At 38.1% G+C, this 20,268-nt stretch overlaps 1 protein-coding gene across 10 annotated transcripts in view; it reads right to left on the reverse strand.

Annotated features, from left to right (window-relative positions):
• YEATS2 (YEATS domain containing 2) overlaps window positions 1–20,268 on the reverse strand; it is a 100,113-nt gene that overhangs the window by 30,195 nt on the left and 49,650 nt on the right. For 9 of the 10 annotated variants that reach the window (XM_087439938.1, XM_087439937.1, XM_087439931.1 and 6 more), the window contains 8 exons: window positions 18,237–18,413; window positions 16,956–17,198; window positions 15,285–15,443; window positions 13,022–13,125; window positions 11,287–11,394; window positions 10,602–10,784; window positions 3,236–3,494; window positions 640–801 (listed from right to left, as the gene is read on the reverse strand). In XM_087439938.1, the coding sequence (XP_087296064.1) occupies window positions 640–801; window positions 3,236–3,494; window positions 10,602–10,784; window positions 11,287–11,394; window positions 13,022–13,125; window positions 15,285–15,443; window positions 16,956–17,198; window positions 18,237–18,413 (1,395 nt within the window). The remainder of the gene's footprint in view (window positions 1–639; window positions 802–3,235; window positions 3,495–10,601; window positions 10,785–11,286; window positions 11,395–13,021; window positions 13,126–15,284; window positions 15,444–16,955; window positions 17,199–18,236; window positions 18,414–20,268) is intronic. The other variant, XM_087439939.1, reaches the window with a different exon arrangement.

The following is a 20,268-nucleotide window of genomic DNA, read 5'->3' on the forward strand; positions in this document are numbered from 1 at the left end:
TCCTTTTACCCTTTTAATTCCTTTTATCCTTTCCTTTTCAACACTATCGAAATTGTTTTTCTCTTTATGTCAAAGCAAAAGTTTATATAAGTCTAGATAAACCACCTCATTTCCTTGGGGCTTTAAGACTTATACACTAAGGTTGAGCCTATTATTTCTCTTTCCTTCTCCAAACCTAGCAAACTTAGGATGCACGTCTAAATGACGGCAAGCAGAGCCACTTGATTTCAATCCTATTTCTATCCCCTTCAAAATAAAAACAGGCTTCCAGCTACCTTCTCTCTAGGTGTCACCAGTTTTCAGATACCACTGAAAGGAAGAACTCTTCTTCATTTAGGTTCACATAGACAGCTTTCTCCAACACGGCCTCAATAGCCATATCTCTCTGATGTAATTTGCTCCTGATCCCAACCTCTGAGTAGATAAACCCAAAATAAAAGTGTCACCTCCTAAGACTACGATTATTTAAACCCACTTCCAGTTAAATTATGTTTTAAATCTATTTGGGCAAATGCTACCATTATACCACCAAACAGAGCAAAGGAAATGCTTGCCGAAACAGGTAAGAACAGCCCCTCTGGTGGATGAGATGAACATACTCAGAGCCCCAAGAACCAAATGACTTAATGGTGGACTAACTAGCATTGTTGGTAGCTCGCAGGATGGCTCCTTGGGGGATCAGCAGCAGTTTTCCTTTTCCTGAGGGGTTCTTGCTGTTCGTTGTAAGGTAAAGTTTAGTGCCAGGAGGCAAGTTCGCCAAATTGGCCAAATTAGTGGCTGGTAGCTGCAACGTTGCCATTACTAAAATGGTAAAGAAAAAAATAAGAGGAAAAACAGTAAGATAAATTGGAACTGAGGGCAATGCTATCTCTAAAATTAAAACACAGAGTAATAAAATACTTATTAAAAAACACTACAGTTTGTTAGTGTTTTTAATACTTACTTAAAAACTCTACAGTTTATTTCCTAGATGTACAATGCTTTAAAGGCTGATATTCTTGAATATCTTGCTAATTAAAAAATCATTTACATACTAGAAGAGCCTGCTGCTATATAGGAATTTATATCTGTATATAAATAGGGTGACCTTACATCCTGGTTTGCCCAGCCAGTTTCAGTTTACACCTATAATAGCGACTCTTTTTACTCTCAAAGTACTGTGGCTTAAACAATCAATGAAATAATCACCCCATCTGTGGATGAAGACACATTTTCCCCACCATTTGTCTAAAGTCCCTTTAGTCAATTTCTAGTAATGGATGAATCTACTGATTTGAAACAAGACTTCTAGCCTCCTTCACTTTCTAAGAACAAAAAATGCTACAGTCAACAACTGGCACATTTACTGCAAAACTATAATTCCTCTTTTTAAAGTCTCACCTACGTCAAAGAGCTTTTGCTTACCCCTTAGAATTTAATTCTCAATGCACATGGCTTAAAACCTCTAAACATGAGTCTTAAAGGACACTGGCATTACCACATTTTCTGCAGTTACTTTGAATTCAAGTCTCCATGAAATGAAGCCTACAGAACCACAGGAGTCACCACAGGGAAAGGACCCTCACAGCCCCCTCCAGCCTCTGGAGGAGTCCTTCTCCTCATTACCACCTCACTGTGCAAAGCCTGGGAAGCAGGAATCCTGGAAGCTGCCCCCAAATACCAGGGACTGATATTAAAACTGAGTGCCATCCCTCTCCATTATCACCAGAACCAATCCCCTCCTACAGCACTGTGCCTCTCAGCCACGCCAGAAGCTCAAACCTCTCTGGTCAGCCACCCCAGAAGCTCAAACCTCTCTGGTCAGCCACCCCATCTGGAGTCCCATCTCCACACTGCTCACAGGTCTGATGTGAACCCATCTCATCCCTTCCTCCTTCCCAAACTCTTTCATCATGCCCCCCAGGAAGTCCTGCTGTGATCATTACACCCTCTAGAACCTCAGCCTCTTTGAACATGATCTCTTTTTGTGGTAATTAAACCTGTCAGTCCTCTGAAGACGTGACCTCCCCAGCAGCCCCCTTTAGCTAAGGCTGTTTTTCATCTCACCTCAATATCTGAGGGCTGGAATTAGAGAGGAGCCTTTTTGCTCTCCAGTTTGGCTTTCAGACCATTATCACATCTCAATCCAGAAAAAAAAAATCCAGGCTCCTTTGAGACTCATGCTTGGCTATGCCATCTCATCCCTCTCTTTTCTGCTCTCATTTACTGAACTCCCAGTCACTTCTCATTTGCTAAAGACTGACTCCTGACTCAAAGTCTTGCTCTTTATGCTAAAGACTGTCATTCCTCAGTGACGGCATTGTAGACGACTTATTAATTCTCTGGCTTCTCAGCTGCTTGATTCTCTAAACTCCAAAGCTCATTTCTTCCAATCCATCTCAAGCACTCATTTTTAATGCCACAAATGAACACTGTCATCACCAACAATTCACCACCTCTGAAATCCTTATTTTGGACATCCACTACCTTCTGTCCTTCCCGCTCACTGCAACAATTCTTTAGCCTCATCAAGACCTTCAAAAATTAGTAAATATCTAATGTTTTAGGGATATTTTTTCATGCCCTCACAGAAATAACATATCAAGGCCTAAAACGCATTCAAGGTGTTTAAACTTTTGTTTGGTAGAGAATGCACTAGTCAAGTATCTCAAAATGCTGCTGGCAAATGACCATACCAAGATTTTAAGTCTGAAATACAACCCAAAGTGGAGAGGAGGAAAATGAGAATTATTCTTTAGATCTAAAAGCAGTATCAAGAACTACCCTGGGGGCCGGCCCTGTGGCTTGGTGGTTAAGTGCGCGCGCTGCGATGCTGGTGGCCCGGGTTCGGATCCCGGGTGCGCATCGAGGCACCACTTCTCCGTTCATCCTGAGGCCGAGTCCCACATACAGCAACTAGAAGGATATGCAGCTACGACATACAACTATCCACTGGGGCTTTGGGGGGAAAAAAATAAAATAAATAAAATCTTTAAAAAAAAAAAAAAAAAAAAAAAAGAACTACCCTGTATTTTTATTATTCTTGCTAAAACATACACACACAAAACTTAAAGCAAACTACTTACAGACCTCTGTGTAAGATGTTACATGAAAAAGACTAACATGTTTTTATACCGTCCTAATAGCATCAACCTACTAGATATTCCTAGACAGAACAAATACTAAATAAAATCACTAGCAAAGAACATTTTGGAACGGGCTGCTGCTGAAAGGGCTCTCAATTAGTATCAGTTACCTGAACCCTGGGATCCACTCTTCTGAGGGCCAGCAGCAGTGACCTGGGCCTTGGTTAAGGCTTGGACCGGCTGAGCGACAATGGTTCCTCCACCTCCACTCACAATTGCTTTGGCAACTCCTTGGGTCACAACGTGCTTTGGACCAACCGCTTTGGCGACAGAAGAGCTGGCCTTGGCTACGAGGATCTGGCCACCACTGATTGCCACAGCCTGTTTCACGGTTGAAGGTAAAGTAGACCCAACTGGCACCCCAACAACCTGTGCAAAATAGAGGAGAGTCCAGCAAGTGCTTCCCAGGCCTTTCGGGAGCTCTTAGAACAGAACAGTCACTCTGTTCTAAAAAACAAAGCAAAGGCCTAGATATAATACTTGGAGTCTAATTCAATCATCTAGAAATGCTACCCCCTGATAGATGTGAACCACAGCAATATTTCTTACGTTTTGGATATTATTACAATAAAAGGTTACAGGTTCTGTCTTAACCCCAGCTACTATCTATAATTTATTTTAATTCTAAAAAGTAATACGTTTTTTATAGAAAATCTAGAAATACAGAAATATAAAGAAAAATATTCTACACATCCAGAAATAATCTCTTAATATTTTTAATATATTTACTTTCAATTCTTTTTAATGTACATTTTAAAACACAGATTAGAATCACACATATAGTTTTGTAATTTTTAAATTTAACGTATTATAATTTCCCAATGTTATTAAAACATTTTTAGATGACCAAATAATAATATATTAGATAGATATACCATAATCTATGAAAACATTTTACTACTGTGTGGATATTTAGGTAATTTTAAACTTCACATTACGAAAAACTGTGCAATAAACATTCTCACATATGAACTATAAACTCCACTATATACTTTTAAGTATCACCTCTTCAGTAACCCCTTCTATAGTATCCTCATCTGAAATGATTATTTCTTCATCTCTAGAATGCCTAACAATGCACATCATGTATTATATACTACATGGGATACCTCTTCCAACTGATTTTTAAGAAAAGTTATCTTTTTCTATATACTTCTAATCTTTCCTTTCCTTAAGGGTAGACATTTGGTTAAAAAAGAAAAAGTATAAGCAAGAAAAAGACTCGAGTACCCAAATTATGAGAGTTAGAAATATCTGGTTCTGAAAATACTGTAAAGTTAACTCTTTCAAGTAAGAAAATACTATGAAGCTCTTTGAAAACAAAGTTGATAGTAGGATGTTACATTAGAAGAAAAAATTTAATTAATAGCAAATTGGGGCAGTGTTCCCACTCCCCAGTTCTTTATTTCATAAAAAGAACTTCTCATCAGAAACTAGATGAAAAGACTTTTATAAGGTTATAAGAATGGCAAAAGATCTGCCTTCTAAAGGCAAAAAAATAAAGTAGGAAGCACTTCTCACCCATTTTTAAAGGGTGAAATTTTAAAGTCTAGTACTACCAAGAATTGGCTAGAAGATATGAGGAAACAGGAACTTTATGTCACTGCTGGTAGAAAGGTAAATTTGTACAGCCACTCCAGAGAGTACTGGCATATCTACTAAAATTGGAAATTCACATCCCCCATGTTGCAGCAATTCTACTTTTAGGAACACATTCTAGAGAAATCTTAGACATGTGCTCAAGAGAACATGTACAGAATGTCCAAGTTAGCATTATTTGTAATTACAAAGGATTGTAGACAATCTTAATGTCTACAACATGTAACAACATGCTTAGAGGAATGGATAAACTGTGGTATAAGACAGACAATGGACTAGCGTACATTAGTAAAAATGAAATGACCTAGAACTATATATATCAACATCAACAGACTTGGAAAGTACAAACATTGAGTGAAAGGAGAGCTGCAGAAAAATAAAAGTATAAACATCTCTTATGTAAATCTTCAAAACACACTAACAACATTACATGTTACTTATGGCTATATATTTACTGTAATAAAAGTACGGACTAAAAAGCTACACATCCAAATTCCTGATGATGCTGCTTTTGGGAAGAACAAAGTGGACTTCAACTTTATCAGTCATGTTTTATTTAGAGAAAAAGTGATTTGAAGTAAATATGAACATATTAATTCAGGGTGGAGGATGTGGTTATTGATTATATTATTCTTTGTATTTTACTGAAATTTTAGAATCTTTCTAAATTAAAAAATAACAGGATTACTTAAGAGGTGAAACAAAATGAAGGGGATTTTTAAGTTAAATAATTACTAAATCATACATGGTTTCTTTTCAAAGAATATGAATATAGTAAAATACACTTGCCATGTGCTTGGATAATATGGCTGATGTAAAGAAAGTGGTCCCCTAACCAACTGGTATAAGCCACAGTGTAAAGAGAAAAGAATATATGTTTCTATAAGCAGTGAGACCTGGTTTCCCAGTGTTGTTCCACCAGTTAGTAGCTGGATAAGTTGTTAACCTCTTTGAGCTTTAGCTTTAGACACTGTAAAATCTATATAAATATGGATCATCTATAAAATATGGATAATAATATTTAACACCTAAGATCATGAGGCATAAATGAGAATAAGTTTATACAATGCCTAGCCAACATGATATACATAGTAAATGACAGCTGCTGCTCAACACAATGCTCGTTATTATTCACTGAAGAATGGTAATCTGTGAGGCTGCATGGAGACTCAAAGGACAGAGAGCCACAGGACAAATATTTGTCTCCGTCTTCAGCATCTGGCCAGGGCAGAGGACCTTGATCTTAAACTCTAGATTCAGTTAATCAAGTAGAAATTAAAGCATGTAACATCTGGTACCTGCTTTAGAATATTCTAGGAAGAGAAATAAGATTAGCAAAATGCTGATAATGGCTGAAACTGGATAATGGGTACATATGATGCATTATAACAGTCTCTCCACTTTTTATGTAAGGTTAAGGAAGGAGGGAAGGAAAGAAAGAAGAAACAGAAGAATCAACCAGTGAAAGAAAAAGCAAGTCAACCTAGAATGGAGAGGAGAAATTTTCCCGGCTATCCTGGCTTGGTTAAAACAACCCCAACCCCTTATGATTATCCAAATCTCTTTATTCTGACTGTCTGAGCCTCATTCTGTAGGCAACAGAGTGTTGTTGTGGCTGCAGAGCTGGGCACAGTCAGTCCCCCTATTGATGTGGAAGTATATGAACTCTTCTTCCTAATCAAGAACTTTTCTGTGCATTTATAAAAAAAAAAGTTCCTTAATGTAGAAAAACATTTTTGGGGTATGGCAGAAACTGCCAGTTGAACCCCAATATCCATTCTTTGCTTCTCTCTCATAGCAATAGAATCCCCAGTTTTCAGCTGGAGATATGGCCACATACAATATCGGCTGTATTTCCCAGCCCCCTCACACCTAGGTTTGCCATCTGACTTCCAGCTAAAGAGATATGAACAGAAGGGATGAGTGTTTAACTTTTGGGTTATGCCTCCTCCCTTCCGTTTCCCTCTTCCTGCTGGCCAGAAAAGTGAACACGTGGCATGAGATGAAGTGGCCATCTTAGCCCACCAGATGAAAACAAACTTTGGAGAATGGCAGAACAATGAGAAAACAGTCTAGACTCTTGATGATTACGGAACCAATACAGAACGACCTACAGGTCTTTTGTGTGTGAGACAAATAACCCTATTTAAGCCTCTGGTTTTTGGATTTCTCTGTTATAGTTGTTGAACTTTTTTTCCCAAGACAAGAGTCTTCACATTTCCTAAATATATCAAACTTAATAATCCATTGTATAATGTTAGCTCAGGGCCAGTCTTCCTCAGCAAAAAGAGGAGGACTGGCATGGATGTTAGCTCAGGGCTGATCTTCCTCACACACACACACACACACACACACAAAAATACTACTACTAATAATAATCTATTGTATAAGCTAAACTACAGTCTGTTTTCACGTTTCTAAGCTAACAAAAAAAGCAAAGATCTTAAAGGAAAACAATACATACATATTGGACCTATTTTACTTTCTTTCCCAAAATTCCATGCATCTGACTTGCTTTTCCCTCCTTGTGCCAACCTCTATCCTCACACTCAACTGTTTCAAAATTTCCAGAATATGACACACTTAATCTCTCCAAGAGCCAAATAAAACGTGGTATTCCAACATGGCCACAGGAGGGCAGTTTTTATTAGCAGAGTTTATCCACTAAAAGCATAGACTCACAAGTTTAACTCCCTACCCCGGCACCCTTTTTCCTAAAAAACTGAGAATGAGTTAGTCTGGCATTATACTGGGGAAAACTCTACGCACAGCTGTCCATGGACACCACAAGGAAGGCTCTTAAGTAGGACACTATAATCCCCCATTAGTTTTTCTTTTTTCTAACAATACAACATTTTGACCTAGAACCCAAATTTACCTACCAACCCTTCTCTTCTCATTCCATAATACTTCTCTCTGTATTCTTAATTTCCTTCTAATTTCACAAAGCAGACATCCTTTGTTCTGTATTATTATAAACACTTCACTTTGACTGATGCCTTGATTCACTGTTTCTATTTCTACCCTCCCTGTGCCCTGTACAGATCTTTGCAAGTCAGAATTTACTTTAGTAACCTGAAGGTAAGGATTCTGTATATGTGATTCTCCACCCAGACACTGAAAAATGCAGCCAATTATAATTTAGTACTTAATGATAATAACTATTACCAAGGTACTCATGCATGGATACCATATAGGACTTGTCCCCAGTCACATAACATTACCTACTATCATTTACTGGGTCCTTTATATACAATGATCTCTAATTCTACACTCTGAAAGACAAGAGGGTATTATTCTCTTTTACTAGATGAAAAAAACAAGGTTAAGAGCAGGTCACAGAAGGAATGAGTGGCTGAGATCTGAGATTTGTAACAAGCCCTAATTCCAAAGCTCATAATCTTTTTTCTCTACCACACTGCTTCCTTCCCACATGAACCCACTAATTCCTCAGTTGTCCCTCTTCATGTCAAAAGCAGCACCTCTCTCTACTTTCATGAAAAAGATAAGCTGTGTTTCTATTGTGCCCAAGCTGTATGGAAGGTAAACAGTACCATTTTGTTCACCCTTCTGTTTTGTGGCATAATTTCTAGGAATGCACTTCAGCAATAACCAGGACAGTCTGTACTTGTACACAGCTCCTCATCTCGAGTCCAAAGCACGTACTAAATTTCCTAGATAAACAGTGAAGACTTTTCTCCTGCTCTACTGTTTCTTTGCAGTTCTTTCACACTCTTCTGTGGCTCTTCTTTTCAGGTGCCCTTAAACTTTATTCAGGGCATTCTAGCACAAATCCATCCACTTTCTCTTTGTCCTACATTGCCATTAGATAGGTGGCAATGTGACAAAAAAACTAATACAGTTGTTCAGCATTACTGGATGAGGGGATGTGCAGAATGCGAAGTGGCAAAAAGCGAAAACTAACTTATCCAGAGCTTCTGAGCATAAACAGCAATGCTATATTGATTCAAAAACCTAAATCAGTAATATCATGCATCTCTAGGCGAAGCAAAATAGATTGTGAAGAACATATAAGATGTGTCTGAGTAGAAGTCCAGATGACAATAACTGATTCACAAAAAGACTTTGAATAATGCTTGCTCCTAGGGCCAAAACAACAGAGGGAGGATTAGGAAGCAGTGGGGGTGCCTGTCTTAGTGATTCTGGCTATGGAAGCCCCAAAGTCAAATTTGATGCTGTAGCTCCACGGTTCTTAAATTTGTCTTATCATATGAGTCAGTAGGGGAGCTTGTTAAAAATCCAGATTCTCAGGGCCCCCAAGAAGATTCTGATTCAATAAGTTTGAGATGGGGACCTCAGTATCTACATATTTTTAATCATCAGATGAGTCTTATGACCAGATAAGTTTGGGAAAGTGGTTAATGGACTCTTACAGATTTTAGAACCACCTATAACACTACGAATTTCTACCTTGATCCACATGTAGCTATCTAGACTAACCAAAATATCTAAAATCTTCTTGTATTTTAAACTATTCCTCTCAATTCACTCTCCCTACATAGGCTGGCTTTCAAGTTGAAAAACAAACACTTCACGTAACATTCTTAATAGCTTTAGAAAATAGCTGACCAAAAAGTGAGATACTTTAACTCTGGATGTTCTAAAAGCATGCTTAGGTTACAGACAACGACTCACAAATTTTAATTAGTTCTAGAATGGGCAGTTTTGAAGTCAGCAGACCTGGGTTCAAATCCTCTATCACTTAATACCTGCAGGCTCTCAAGGCAGTTGCTTAACCTCTCAGAGCCACAGCTTCCTCATTTGTAAAATGGGGGTGAAAATATCCACCTTACAAGGTTGTTTGAGGATTATTATAGATAGTGTATAAATAAGAGAATGACATGCATAGACACTCATTAGCACACCAGATGCAGGAAAACATAGATCTATGAACTACTTTACAGCTCTCCCAATACATCAATTTCCCACACCTCTAAATCATGAAGAAAATAAACTCTCGAAAGAGCCAAGAATCATTAAACAGATCACACAGCTTGGACATCAGAGATGTAGACTACAGGGCTGGCCCCGTGGCTTGGCGGTTAAGTGCGCGCGCTCTGCTGCTGGCGGCCTGGGTTCGGATCCCAGGCGCGCACTGGCGCACCGCTTCTCCGGCCATGCTGAGACCGTGTCCCACATACAGCAACTAGAAGGATATGCAGCTATGACATACAACAATCTACTGGGGCTTTGGGGAGGGGGGAATAAATAAATAAAATCTTTTTTTTTTTTTTTTTTTAAAGATTTTATTTATTTAATTTTTCCCCCCAAAGCCCCAGTAGATAGTTGTATGTCATAGCTGCACATCCTTCTAGTTGCTGTATGTGGGACTCAGCCTCAGGATGGACGGAGAAGTGGTGCCTCGATGCGCACCCGGGATCCGAACCCGGGCCACCAGCATTGCAGCGCGCGCACTTAACCACCAAGCCACAGGACCGGCCCAATAAAATCTTTTAAAAAAAAAAGAGATGTAAACTACAGCACTCTCTTATCAGAAATAAACAAGTAAAACAGCAGACCTCAGTCCTGTCAGTTACCCATTTTAGACTTGAATGAAGTGGAAAGCTGTGTCCCTGAAGTCAATCACCTTGACTGGCAGAGAGAGAACACAGCATCCCTTTGCCTCTTCAACTGTTCCTGGACCCTCTATAATACACACCCCTGCGCTTGTCAAGGATTGTTGCAAGAGCAGATGGGTTTAACATCAACTGACTTGCTTTTCCAGTGGGGCTTTCAGCTACAGGTTTTTCTGGGGTCAGCAACCCTGTCACCCTGAATCTTCTCAGCACCTGCCAACTGTTTAGATAAACAACTTTCATTTACATGCTGACTTCCCCATCCCTACCCAACACAAACCTTGGAGGGCTGAATCTTTGGTGACTGGGCAGTCCCTTCTCCAGCAGTTATGACCTGTTTTTGAGGGGACACAGCTATCATGTGACCCCCTTTCACAGTCACATACTGAGGGAGTGGTGACTGGCTGGCAGCTCCTGTTGTGGGCACGTGAGAGGCATCACCAGGTTCCTGTTTGATGATTACCTTGCAACAAACACGATAATGACACTGAATAAACATCCGATAAAAAAAGTTACTAACATCTGAATCTATTCTGTTTGCAGGTATTAATGAATTAATGAAGCTTTGTCTGTAAAGAATGACTCCATCATAAGGGTAAAAATACTGCTTAGATATGGCTCATAACACCTATTAAGAAGACCAAAAGTAGGATCTGGACTTGATCGTGTGTATCTGCAAACTCAATCTAGTCATTTGTTTTAGATATTGGTGGCAAAATGGCAGCAGAGAGAAACACACACACTGTTTGCGTTCTCTGAAGTTCCCATCTTGCTGGACTCCAAGGGCTGCCCTGTGGACACCTTTAAATAAACGGAAGCATGTCTCAGAAGTGGATCTGGTCTTAGAATTGAGACATACTAAAAAGTTACATGTTGTGGGTTAGTGTCCATCAATTCAAGCCACAAAAAAGATTATATAACAAGACCACAGCAACTTGTGGGATAATGCCCTAATAAATACTCACTTTTGTGAAAGCTCCAAGTCCTCCAGTTATAGGTTTGGGGCTTTGAACCTTAGGATGACTCCCAATTGGGCAAAGTGGTGGCATAGACGCAAACAAAGAATCCTCCTGCTGTGTGTGTAAAAATACATATTATACAATTAGGATAAAATGAGTGATTTCAGATATTCTAGTCACTTGTATTTAATACAAACCTATGACATTCTCTAGCAAGATAAACAACCAAAAAAAACAAAAGAAAATGAAAAGCCCAAAACTCTTTGAGTCTTCCAAGCCTCTACACCTGCATTTTAATACTGTTTTAGAAACCAAATGCAAAGAAAGGCTATAACTTGGCAAGAACCTACCATCTGTGCCCCACTGTGTGCTGGAAAGACTCCCATAACACTACCTCTAATACGTGGTTGACTCACTGGTTTGCATGTCTAGTCCCCTGCCAAAGGGTATGCTACTAAAGGACAGGCACAGTATTTTATTTCTTTTCTACTCTTAGAGCCTCGGCACTAAAGAAATAAGTGAATGAAATGGGCAGTTACGGTATTTCAGTATATACACTCTAGAGTACTCACAACTTGATTTGTTATTTTTACTCCAAATAAATACTCAAGACATGGGGATATTTTTCAACAAGGATTTAAAAAACAAAACAACAAAAAGAACTTGAACAATTTAGCAAATATAAACACAACAAAGGTCAACATCCAAAATTACCATCATTTGTTTCTAATTCTCAATTACAAAATGCAAAGCTCAGAGGCAATTTGCCATAAATAAATGCTAGGGGCAAGACACAAAGTTAAGAAAACTGCTTAAGTGTAATGAAAAGATCATCAACAAACATTAAAAAATAGACTGGCAGAGAATTAAGACCTTCAAGGGAATTATTACAATTCAGGCATTCATATAACACAGTGGTCACAGATTACACTCAATTTAGAGAAAAACCTTGCCTTGGACCAGGAAACTATTCAGTATCATCAATATTAAGCGCCTAAATATAAGAAACGCTGTGTTAGCATTCGTCATTAAGAGATGATCTTTGAATTCTCAGGAGTTCTCAGCCTGAGAGGCAGCCATGACAATACCAAATAAGCTGAATAACTAACCAAACAGCAGGGACTGTCTTTGCCAAACAGTGAGCAGATATCTACTACCCTGATCTGAACAAGTCAGATCATATCTGAAGTTCTAAATCTCAAAGGACTTCTTACCCTGAAGAAGCAAAAAAAAAAAAACAAAACAAAAAAACAACCTTGTGGAAAGATAAGAATTATTTTCAAGTAACTAAATGGCTAACGTAGAAAAGGAAATATATTTACTCCTTGTTGGTGCAAATACAGGAAAAAAGGAATGTATTGCCAGATAAATATTTTTATAAGGAGAAATTTATAACAAAGCTGTCCAAGAGAAAATTAGGCTACCTCCTCATCATAGTAAGTTTTCATATAGATACTGGGTGAACAACTGATAGAAGTGTTGAGAAATATTTTCTACACTAGGAAAAGATCCAGGGTAAAGCAGGGGAATCTGGAGATGATGATCTTCAAGATATTTATTAGCTTAAGATTCTACTTTATGAAATTTGCATTATCAACTGAAAAATTCTTGAGTTTAATTTAAATGTACTGTCTTCAGAAACTAAAATTTGCATTATCAACTGACAAATTCTTGTTGAATTTAATTTAAATGTACTGTCTTCAGAAACTAGCAAAGTGCAATAACACAATGAGAACGTTACCTTGACAGCAGATGTTACAAAACTACTTCCATGAATTTTAGGAATGGGGGAACCTGTTCCTTGGGAGGCCTGGGAGGCAGTAGAGAGCTTGTTTGTAGGACTTCCTGATAAGTAAGGCAGATTTAAAAATAAAGTATAAACAAAGTAAAATTTACAAAATGGAATTTTCCACCACCCTACCTTTTTCCCCACTATTTTTTTTTTTTTTTAATAATTTCATTTATTTGTTTTTTCCCCCAAAGCCCCAGTAGATAGTTGTATGTCATAGCTGCACATCCTTCTAGTTGCTGTATGTGGGACGCGGCCTCAGCATGGCCGGAGAAGCGGTGTGTCGGTGCACATCCGGGATCCGAACCCGGGCCGCCAGCAGCGGAGCGCGCGCACTTAACCGCTAAGCCACGGGGCCGGCCCATTCCCCACTATTTATTTTTCATTTTCAAAGGCTGAAAACTCACGACCATGAAAATTATTATAGAAAAACACTTAAGGATTCATCCTACGAAGCTGACCACTCTACTAACCTGAAAAGGGACAAGAAGCTAGTAAAGACGTGTAGACGAATAAGTAAACATTATAGACTCTGCTACTTACATAAAAAGACATACTATAGCATAATGATATTGGTTATTTAACAATGTGTCAAAATGTACGCATTCAAGTGAATGCTAGCTCCTTCAAAGTAGAAGGTTACACCTATTCCAAAATGCTGCCAACATTCAACACTTTGTATTCCATCTGTACAACTGCCTTTAGGGCTGATAAAAATAAGTCATATTATCTACAGTCAAGAATAAGTCAAGACCGGGGGCCTGCCCCATGGCGTAGTGGTTAAGTGTGCACGCTCCGCTGCTGGTGGCCAGGGTCCGGATCCCGGGCGCGCACCCAGGCACCACTTGTCAGGCCATGCTGTGGCGGCATCCCACATAAAGTGGAGGAAGATGGGCACGGATGTTAGTTCAGGGCCAGTCTTCCTCAGCAAAAAGAGGAGGATTGGCATGGATGTTAGCTCAGGGCTGATCTTCCTCACAAAAAAATAAAAAATAAAAAATAAGTCAAGACCAAAAATGGCATTTCCTCACCTACTCCTTTTATCAAACTTGCCTGCAAAGACTTTCAGCTGATTCCTAAAACTAAACATCCTCAAAGGACACCTATTTGGCATCGCCAAGGATATTCAAAAGGCTATTAGGTAATCTCTGAAAGCAGTATTTTTAAAAGAAGTTCCACAATTATAATCATCGTTAAAAGACATAACTTTTTCAAAAAACTACTTAGAAAGGCTCGACATACATTCACGTGTGTTAAAATCAAATATGTAAAAAAAAAAACAAAAATCAGTCTCATTACCTTACAGTCATCTCCTTTATTCCATTTCACTTTTCCCTATTTCTCTTAATTAGAAGTGAAAGCTACAGGAAAGTTTACACTTAGGAGCATGTATTTAAATAGTTTAATTGAAGGAAATACATAACTCGTTAGTGAAAATACTTTAAAAAAAAACCTGAAAAGCACTCTGTAGCTATAGGAGATTATGAAGACAAACACAGTGAATCCAAAGACTTCTTATTATAGAGTTCTCTTTTTATAACCAAAGAGTTCAGTCTCCCTCTCACATGCAAAAATTTTTTTTTTTAATTTTTATTTATTTTTTTTCCCCCAAAGCCCCAGTAGATAGTTGTATGTCATAGCTGCACATCCTTCTAGTTGCTGTATGTGGGACGCGGCCTCAGCATGGCCGGAGAAGCAGTGCATCGGTGCGTGCCCGGGATCCGAACCCGGGCCGCCAGCAGCAGAGTGCGCGCACTTAACCACTAAGCCACCAGGCCGGCCCTGCAAAATTTATCTTAGTCACAGAAAAGCAAACATCACTTTTTTATTTGACTGGGGAGAAAGACATATGGCTCACAAAGCTATTCTTGTTCTAAAGCTTAGTTTGGAAAAAGTTAATAACCACATTGCTTGCAGGCTCAATAAGAATGTCTTCCAAATAAAAATAAAATCAACTCGCATTTTTTTAAGAAAATTGTCTCACTTTCAATTTTTAGATTTTAAAAAGAAAATAAATTCCTAAAAGTATAACTTTTACAAAAAAGTAAATCTTCCCTCAGAGAAACAGTACTGGAGTTCTTCTTATATATTCCCTCCTCTTGTTTATGGATGAAGATTTCATTCTCCTATTGTATGGCTACTAAGTCACGCTAGGATTTCATCTTTAAAAAAGATCACATCTTTTGGATTGCACAAATATTGATCAAACACACACCTGTAGTTGGAGTGGTGGCTCCAATTACCTGCCCCGGCTTGTCCATGATAACATAGGGATTACTGATAACAGAGCTGGCAGTGCCCTGCTTCACGTGGACTGGAGTGGACGTTGGGGTTCGAGGCAATGGTGATGGACTTGGAGTTGATATAGGGGAACCTTTATAATAAAAAAGAGAAAAGACAAACAAAATAAACTAAACAAGATGGATATATTCAACCCATCTAAGATGCTGAAGGTAACGGAAGAGCGGCAGGGCCACCAGGACAAAGGCGACAAATTGGGAAAAGAGAGTGGAACTGTATGTTTCAGGCACTGAGCAGCAGCAGCAGTGTAGCTGAGGCCAGGGATTAGTGTGCTTCACCTCTAAATCCTCATCCCTGGACCAGCAGCAGCAGCAGCATTGGGGAGCTCATCAGAAACAGATTCCAAGATCCTACCCCAGTCCTACTGAATATACATCTGTATTTTAACAAGATCCCCTGGTAGGCACATGAAAGTTCAAAAAGCAGTGCTTTACATAACAGTGTGCAACTGAAGAATCCCTAGATAATAAATGTCTTAACAACTTGAGCAGGTTGTTATAATACTGTTTATACTTGAAGACACTAAAATTAGGGAGGAAATTAGTAAGTGAACAACTAGACTTAGGCACCAGGAGTCTCGATTTGCAATTAATTTCCAATAGGAAAATAAGAAATTTACGCACTCAAAAAACAAAAGTCTCTGTCAATACTACGTCACAGCCACAATCCAGAGAGATCCGAGTTCCCACAGAATGCTCTCAAAGGTTACCAATGTACTGTTAAACATTCTCAACTGTTTTTTATTGATCAAATTGTCATCCACGAATTTCTCTAAACTTCAAACTAATTTATACGTTCAGCCTCTTCCACCTCTGAAGCAGCAAGTTCCAAAATGCTTCTAACTGACAGGTAAAATTACACATTCTTTACGTTTCTTCAATTTCAAAGACTTGGATCATATTTCTGCTTAGTTGTCTATTTTTAGCACCAAAGTCTCCTTTTTTCCCCTTCTTAAATGAAGTATGATAAGGAAGCCTCCCACTAACGAGATATTTCTACTGACTCTCTTCTTTATCTTTTCTGAGGTGGTACAGCCAAAATCATGAAGTATATTCCCACTAGAGGTTTACCTAACATAATGGGAAAGTGTCGTGAGGCAATGGACGATTCAACCTTAGTGAAAATGAAGCTTCGAAACTACCTACTAATAATAGGAATAATTTTCTAGAGTGGTTAGAAAGTATAAAGGATATTTCAATCCCAAACCAATGCCAACTCTTGAAGCTTAACTCTAAACTAAAAGCCTTCTAAATTTTCTTCTATCTCTAGTCACTCTGGCTTCCATATATAATCCCAAAACTTAATCCCTACTTTACTTTCAACCACGCATCTTTGCAAACATTTGACCTGTGCTGATTCTAGGAGATGAATATTTGCTTTGAATTTCATTTCTTTCCTCATTCAAAAATTGTTTCCACATGAATGACTTTTGCTTTTGCTTTGTGACAGCTTTGCTTTGCTAATTCAATAGTGATTAACTTGCTTGTTAAATAAACAAAAACCCTGCTTAGAAGTACCAAAAAAGAAAAGCCATGGTACTTTGTTTTGTCATTCCAACATTTTTGCACACATCATCTGTGTATACCTGAAACAATCTTGCAGCTCATGGTGATAGGCTGGAAGGATTTTCCAGGTGACTCAGGATTAGGAACCTGACTTTGTGGCACAATTTTGCAGCTTGATGCTATTGGCTGAAAAGCTGAATTGCCATGAGAACAAAAGGTAACTTTCTGGGATGTTGTCATTTTGGTAGGTGTTCGTTCCAATGAAGATGGCAAAGAATAAAAGGTAGTGTGTCTCTCAGCTTCAGTGTTGGCTGGGAATCCTGCTTGAAATGAAACAGACAAACGCTAAAAGTCATCAATCACTTCAAAATAATAAAACCTTACCACTGCAGGAAAAGAATGAAACAATAAAAATCCATTATTATTTCAATAACCATTTAAACCATTACCAGTAGTAAAACAAATAGAATCAACAGTATTTATTATCCTTTATACATTTTTTGGTGAAATGTAAATATCATGCCTCGAATCATATTTTATTAAAATGCTTTTTTCAAGAAATTAGAAAATATATTAATCATAAACTGTATATAATATAAAAAGTACACAAGTTCATTATGTTCTCCCATTTTTTTATATATGAATTGAAAAACTGTTTACATTAGAGAAGAGGAAAAACTCTAAAGCATTCACTTAATCTAATGATGTCTTATCTTATTAAATGCCCAAAAAGATAAAACTGGAATTTAAAGAGGAATGAAGTCGAGATTCTATAAAAGAACTAAAGTATTAACATCACATTAAAATGTAGGCTTAGAATTCAACTAACACCATTTAGAATCAATTTTGTATCTCATATGTATATGTTATATAAGTGAACATTTAAACACTTAATTATACACATATACTTATTAAATGAAGAAATGTCACAGTCAAAATACATTTGTTGATGATGAATCATCTACTGTATTTTAAATAAGATTAGATACTTAATATTCAAGATTCTTGTTCACACAATTAGAGACTGAATCAGAAAGTCTACCTGTAACATATTAGAAGAAACTATTATAATCAAAGAATAAAAATTTAATGCTTTTTAGCGAGTTCTGTGTTCTATAAAATGTTGGTAGAACTTTATGAAAAAAAATCTTCTGAGAAGAGTAAGGCTTTAGCTATTTTCATAACAGGACTGTGTAGTAGAGGCAGCATGCTCACTTGTGGAAAATTTATTTTCCATACACTCTTAAGTCTCTGAAGGCAGCAGTGCAATATCATATTATGCAAATGAGAGAAACAAATGATCCAGAATGACTCCTCTGTACAAGAAAAAATGCATTTCCATATAAGGAAAAATATATTACCTTTCTCCACACAGGTATCAAGTACTGGCTCATGTGACTGCTTTATCGGTGAGGAAGCTTTCACTGGGGCTGGAATGGTCAAAGGCAAAGATGGTGGGGCATCAGAGATGTCTGACTCGGAGGATTGAGGATAAACGGAGTCTTCTCCGAGGGAATGCCGGTGGAGCTCAACATCCACTACCTACACAATGGGGCAACAACAGGGCTCAAGAATCCATCATCAGTGTCACAGAAAGCCCCACACCTGTCTACGAACGTGGAACTGTAAAGAGATGTGACAACTGATTTCTAACCATACTTCAAAGGCAATTTCAATCCCAAGAACTAAAGGACTTATCCCAGAATACACCTAGTGTGCCTTAATAGATAACTCAGTGAAACCAATCATACAATCAGGGCCTTTCCATTTGCTGTTTCAATGCCTTAGAACACTCTTCCCCCAAACCTTCACATGACTGCCTCTTTCTCACCATTAGGTCTCAATCAAATGTCACCTTCTCAGAGAGGTCTTCTCTAACCAACCTAGCTAAAGCAGCCCCTTTGTGCCTTGCTCCTCTCTTCTTTATTGTGCTTATTTTTAAGTGAAATTATCTTATTTGCTTTTATGTTTACTGTATACTTTCTCCCCATTCTCAACACAACTAAGAAAATAACTCCTTGATATCAGCTATCTTGTTCATTTCTGTGTGTCCCTAGTACCTGGACCACTGTCTAGGACACAGTACAAGCTCAATAACACTCTCCGACATAACACAGCACACTTCTCTAAGCAGAGTAAGGTTTAACTAGCTAATTCTAATTGTAATGGCTACTGCTGATACATCACGAATACCAAAAAAAAAGGAGGGGAAGCAGTAAGGGGAGGGAAAACAAAGTTGGAAGTCTCCCACTTCCTGATTTCAGAACTTATTATCACAAAGCTATAGTAATCAAAACACTGTGGTACTAGCATAAAGACAGACATATACACTACTGGAATAGAATACACCCTCACATATATGATCAAATTATTTTTGACAAGGATGCCAAGACCATTCAATGGGAAAACGACAGTCTTTTCAACAAAGGGTGCTGGGAAAACTAGATATCCACATGCATTAGAATGAAGGTGAGCCCTATTCTTACACCATATACAAAAATTAACTCTAAATAGATCAAAAACCTAAACATAAGACCTAAAAGAATAAAACACTCACAAGAAAATATAGGGGCTAAGCTTCATGACATTGGATGTGGCAATGATTTCTTGGATATGAAACAAAAAGCAGGGGCAACAAAAGAAAAAATAGATAAAGTGGACTATATCAAAATTTAAAACTTTTGTGCATCAAAGACACAATCAACAGAGTAAAAAGGCAACCCACAGAATGGGAGAAAATATTTGCAAATCACATATCTGATAAAGGACTAACATCAAGAATACAGAGAGAACTCCTAATACTCAACAACACAAAAACAACCCAATTCAACAACGGGCAAAAAATTTGAATAGACATTTCTCCAAAGAAGACATACAAATGGCCAATAAACACATGAAAAGATGTTCAACATCAATAATCATTAGGAAAATGCAAACCAAAACCACAATGAAATACAACCTCATATCCATTAGGATCCCTACTATCAAAAAGATAGAAAACAACAAGTGCTGGTGAAGACGTGAAGAAAATGGAACCCTTGCGCACTGTTTATGAGAATGTAAAATGGTGCAGCTGCTAAGGAAAATGGTGTGGCGGCTTCTCAAAAAATTAAAAATAGAATTACCATATGATCCAGAAATTCCACTTCTGGGTATATACCCACAAGAACTGAAAGCAGGGACTCAAACAGATAGACCCACCTTCTTAGCAGCATTATCCACAATAGCCAAAAGATGTAAGCAATTCAAGTGCTCATTGCTGGATAAATGGATAAACAAAACGTGGGATATACATACAACTGAATATAGGTATACCTTAGAGACACTGCAGGTTCGGTTCCAGACCACCGCAATAAAGCAAAATCACACGAAATTTTTGGTTCCCCAGTACAT

This window comes from Ceratotherium simum, chromosome 15 (genome assembly GCF_057802395.1).
Source record: "Ceratotherium simum simum isolate JZ-2026a chromosome 15, ASM5780239v1, whole genome shotgun sequence".
NCBI lineage: Eukaryota > Metazoa > Chordata > Mammalia > Perissodactyla > Rhinocerotidae > Ceratotherium > Ceratotherium simum.